The sequence below is a fragment of the Arachis ipaensis genome, chromosome B02, assembly GCF_000816755.2.
Source record: "Arachis ipaensis cultivar K30076 chromosome B02, Araip1.1, whole genome shotgun sequence".
Lineage (NCBI taxonomy): Eukaryota > Viridiplantae > Streptophyta > Magnoliopsida > Fabales > Fabaceae > Arachis > Arachis ipaensis.
In genome coordinates, this window is record NC_029786.2 from 72,310,272 (window position 1) to 72,313,831 (window position 3,560).

At 38.2% G+C, this 3,560-nt stretch overlaps 1 protein-coding gene across 2 annotated transcripts in view; it reads left to right on the top strand.

Moving 5' to 3' along the window:
• Nucleotides 1,207-3,560, top strand: part of LOC107625429 (RRP12-like protein) — an 11,975-nt gene continuing 9,621 nt past the window's right edge. The window contains exons 1-2 of one of the 2 annotated variants that reach the window (XM_016328060.2): nt 1,207-1,855; nt 2,075-2,621. In XM_016328060.2, the coding sequence (XP_016183546.1) occupies nt 1,352-1,855; nt 2,075-2,621 (1,051 nt within the window). In that variant the 5' untranslated portion in view covers nt 1,207-1,351. The remainder of the gene's footprint in view (nt 1,856-2,074; nt 2,622-3,560) is intronic. The other variant, XM_021115940.1, reaches the window with a different exon arrangement.

Consider the following 3,560-nt stretch of genomic DNA (forward strand, 5'->3'; position numbering starts at 1 on the left):
TTAACAAGAATAATGTAAGAAAAAATGAAAAATAAGTTGTGTCCCTTGTTAGTGTATCCGTGTCTTTCCTGTTAGGATGGACACAAAATACACTAATCCAGTGTCTCTGGACATGTTGTCTCTGTCCATATCTCTTCTGTTAAACACGATTTTGTGTCTATGTCCTTGTCTCAGTGCCCTATCTCTATAAACAAACGCAGCCTAATTGATCACAGTTCACAATTTAAAATGCTATATCATTATAACTAGTAGCAAATTTGTCTGGAACAACCAATGAAGCATTGTACACAATCGGTACCAATTTTCCATATTTCACATCATTAGGGGAATTCATTTTTTGCACCCAAAAGCAGTTGCATCATGAATTGAACTTAACACAGATCTCTCTCACATACTGTCAAAAACAATGAACCAACTAAAAGAAAATGCAAAAGTTGCATTCCAAAAAACAAAAATGGGTTTGCATTACCGCTTCCTACTACGATCCATTTAAGCCAATTCGAATTCAAAAAGAATCCATAATTACGAAAAACAGAAAAATAATAGAAAACATGTACAACTTCAGTTGAAAAAGTAAATCATCGATTCAAATGAATTACCCTAATTTGGGAGAAATGACGAGAACGACAAAAAATTTCACCTTCGTCTTGAGAAGGAAGAGATGTAGTTGTGATGGACTTGTGACGAAGATGATGATGCTGCGATGGCTGTGGACAACGAGGATGAGACTTTGGTGACGCTGGCGACAGTAAAAATTGAAAGAAGACAAGAGATGAATTTTTAAATTTGGAAGAAAGTAAAATGGGAAATTTTGATTTCTCTATTAAGTAAAGGACAAATATATAATTGTATCATTATTTGTTCCTTCTCTGCCCATTTTCATCTTATGGGGGAAGAGAAAATTTTTGGCTGGACTTCACTCCAATTTTCTTATTTCTGCTTAATTTTCTTTGGTGATCCAAACAAAAAAAATTTGATTTTTTACCCATTTTTTTTATATTTTCTTTCTCCCCATATTCTATTAAACCAAACACTGTGTTAATATATTCGGTAGAATTAAAATTAGGTTAGATTAGATAATAATACATCAACAATATTTGAAAGGAGATGATTAATTTTAGACAATAAAAATAAAACCATGTATTCTTAATCTTAAAACACATAACAAGTTCTCATTTTTTATTTTTATCAAGATTAGTCCAATTTGCGTGTAGTGGAATAAATAATGTCGCTGGAGCCGTAAACCCTTACTTAAAAGGTTAAACCCTCCTCCCGCTCTGCAAACTGCACCAAAATCGTCCGAACACAGTAAGCAAACAAAGCAAGTCCTCCGAACCGACTGTGAAAACCTATGGAAGAAGAATTCATTGAGCCACTCACCAAAGATGGCTCCGACCTCTGCCAGCAGCTAATGGACCGTTACGCCAACTCTTCCGCGCCGCAGCACCGCCATCTCGTCGCCACCGCCGCTGCCCTGCGCTCCAACCTTAACGCCGAGTCCCTCCCTCTCACGCCGCCCGCGTACTTTGCTGCTGCCATCTCTGAGCTCGTGGACGACTTGGCTGCTGAGGCGCTTGACCCAACGGCGCTCTCCGCCCTGCTGTCCTTCATGGCCATTGGTCTTCCCTTGGTTCCGCAGGGTGGTATCGCCGCTCCGAAGGCGTGCGACGCAGCTGCTATCCTCGTCGCTCTACTGGACAGGGAGGGAGATGGGAAGGGGTTGGGTATGTCGACCATAAGGGCCGCAGTGAAGTGCTTGGGGGTTTTAATTGGGTTTTGTGATTTGGAGAATTGGGACTCTATTAAATTAGGTTTTGAAACATTGCTGAAGTTTGCAGTTGACAAACGCCCAAAGGTAAAATTATCTTATGTTTTCTTATGGTTTTGCATTTCATTTAACCTAGTGCTTTGTGATTGATTTGTTGATATTTTCCCATGCAATACATTTTGAATTTGGTTATAGTTTTTCTGTTTGTGGACATTTTCCCTTGCATCGTAATAATTCCATGATTTTTTCTCCATTTATCGTGGTGAATTTTTATGTTGCTGTTGCTGTGTGGTTTGTTTGATTTAGGTACGAAGATGTGCTCAAGAGTCTCTTGAGAAGGTTTTCGGGTCTATTCATTCCTCCAAAGTTGTTAAGGATGCTAGCAAGTTAGTTTTGTCAATGCTTAAAAGTGGCATTGCTTTGGTGATAAAATTGATCGGTACAAGGACTGTTGGTGATTCCAAAGAAGATAAAGTTTTGAAACCGGAACTTTTGGAGGTCCTTCATGTACTAAATGTTGTTAATCTTACTGCTCCCTGTTTTTCTGCAGAAGTCATTCCAAAGGTTCTTTCGGAATTGGTTAAGTTATTGGGTGCTGAGAGTTTGGTGCTTGCAAGGCATGTTCTTAAAAGTATTGATGCTATTTTTGAAGCTTCGAGAGTCCAAAATATAGACTTAGAGACAGAGGATATTGTAGTTTTTCTTGCTTCGTTTGTATCTCTGGGAGATAGAAACCCCTTGGATACTCTGGTTTATGCAGCAACCTTATTAAGACATGCAATGGACTCACTTTATACCAGACAATCAAGTTTGTGGATCAAGAATCTGCCTCTAGTTTGTACATCTTTAATGGGTATATATATACTTCTTTCATGTCCATCGGTTATAGAAATCATGAATGAATCAACTATAGTACTGGTGATTTATTTTGACGGTTTTGTTTCACCTGCTTATGCAGTGGCACAATCTTTCTCTGACTTCTCAATCAGAAAAAATAAGATGTTGCAGTGAATTAAAAATGACCATATAACTATTGATATTTTGCTAGGTTTTGGTATTAACTAAGAATTTGGTAGAGACTGAGAAGCCAACTGCAAACTATATTCAAACAAGTAGGATGAGGATTAAGAAACCACGTATATAAGTAGAACAAAGAAAATGTGAGAAGCAGATATCATTTATCTCTTTTCAAATTTCTCCCATCTTGAATTTGTATATTGGGCAGGTTTCCTGTACCTCTGGGACTTCCACTTTTTCAGAAATTTAAATGGATAGAGATTAGTTCCTCAGACTTAGCAATTCTTTTGGGTCTCCTTGTCTTGTGTGTAGACTAGATAAAGGATCTTAATCTCTTAATCCTTTGGCTTCTAGACTTTCACCTTCATGGTTCTTTTAGAGGGGGCTGACCTATCAGTTGTTGAAAGACTCAAAAGTCAAAAGCTTTTCTATTTTGATGTCTCCTTTCGTGCATGGTTTTTGTATCTCATGTCCTCCACTTTGGTAGTAATACTTTCTCCTCTTGTCGATAAAGTTCTTTCATTTGGAAGATTTGGAGAAGAAAGTTGCTATTTGTGCCATTGCCAGATATGGCCTAGACACTCCACTTTCCCTAAATGGTTCTTGCCTTGGTACCCTCACTGTGTCTATTCACATTGCCTTGAATGGTTTTTGCACCACCCTAAGCAACCCCTAATTGTCATGTGTCCTTTTATTTAGATCTCTCGCTATCATCTGTAACAGAATCTTCCTTAATATTTCTGCCCCTCTTCCCTCCTTTCTTTCGTCAAGGATA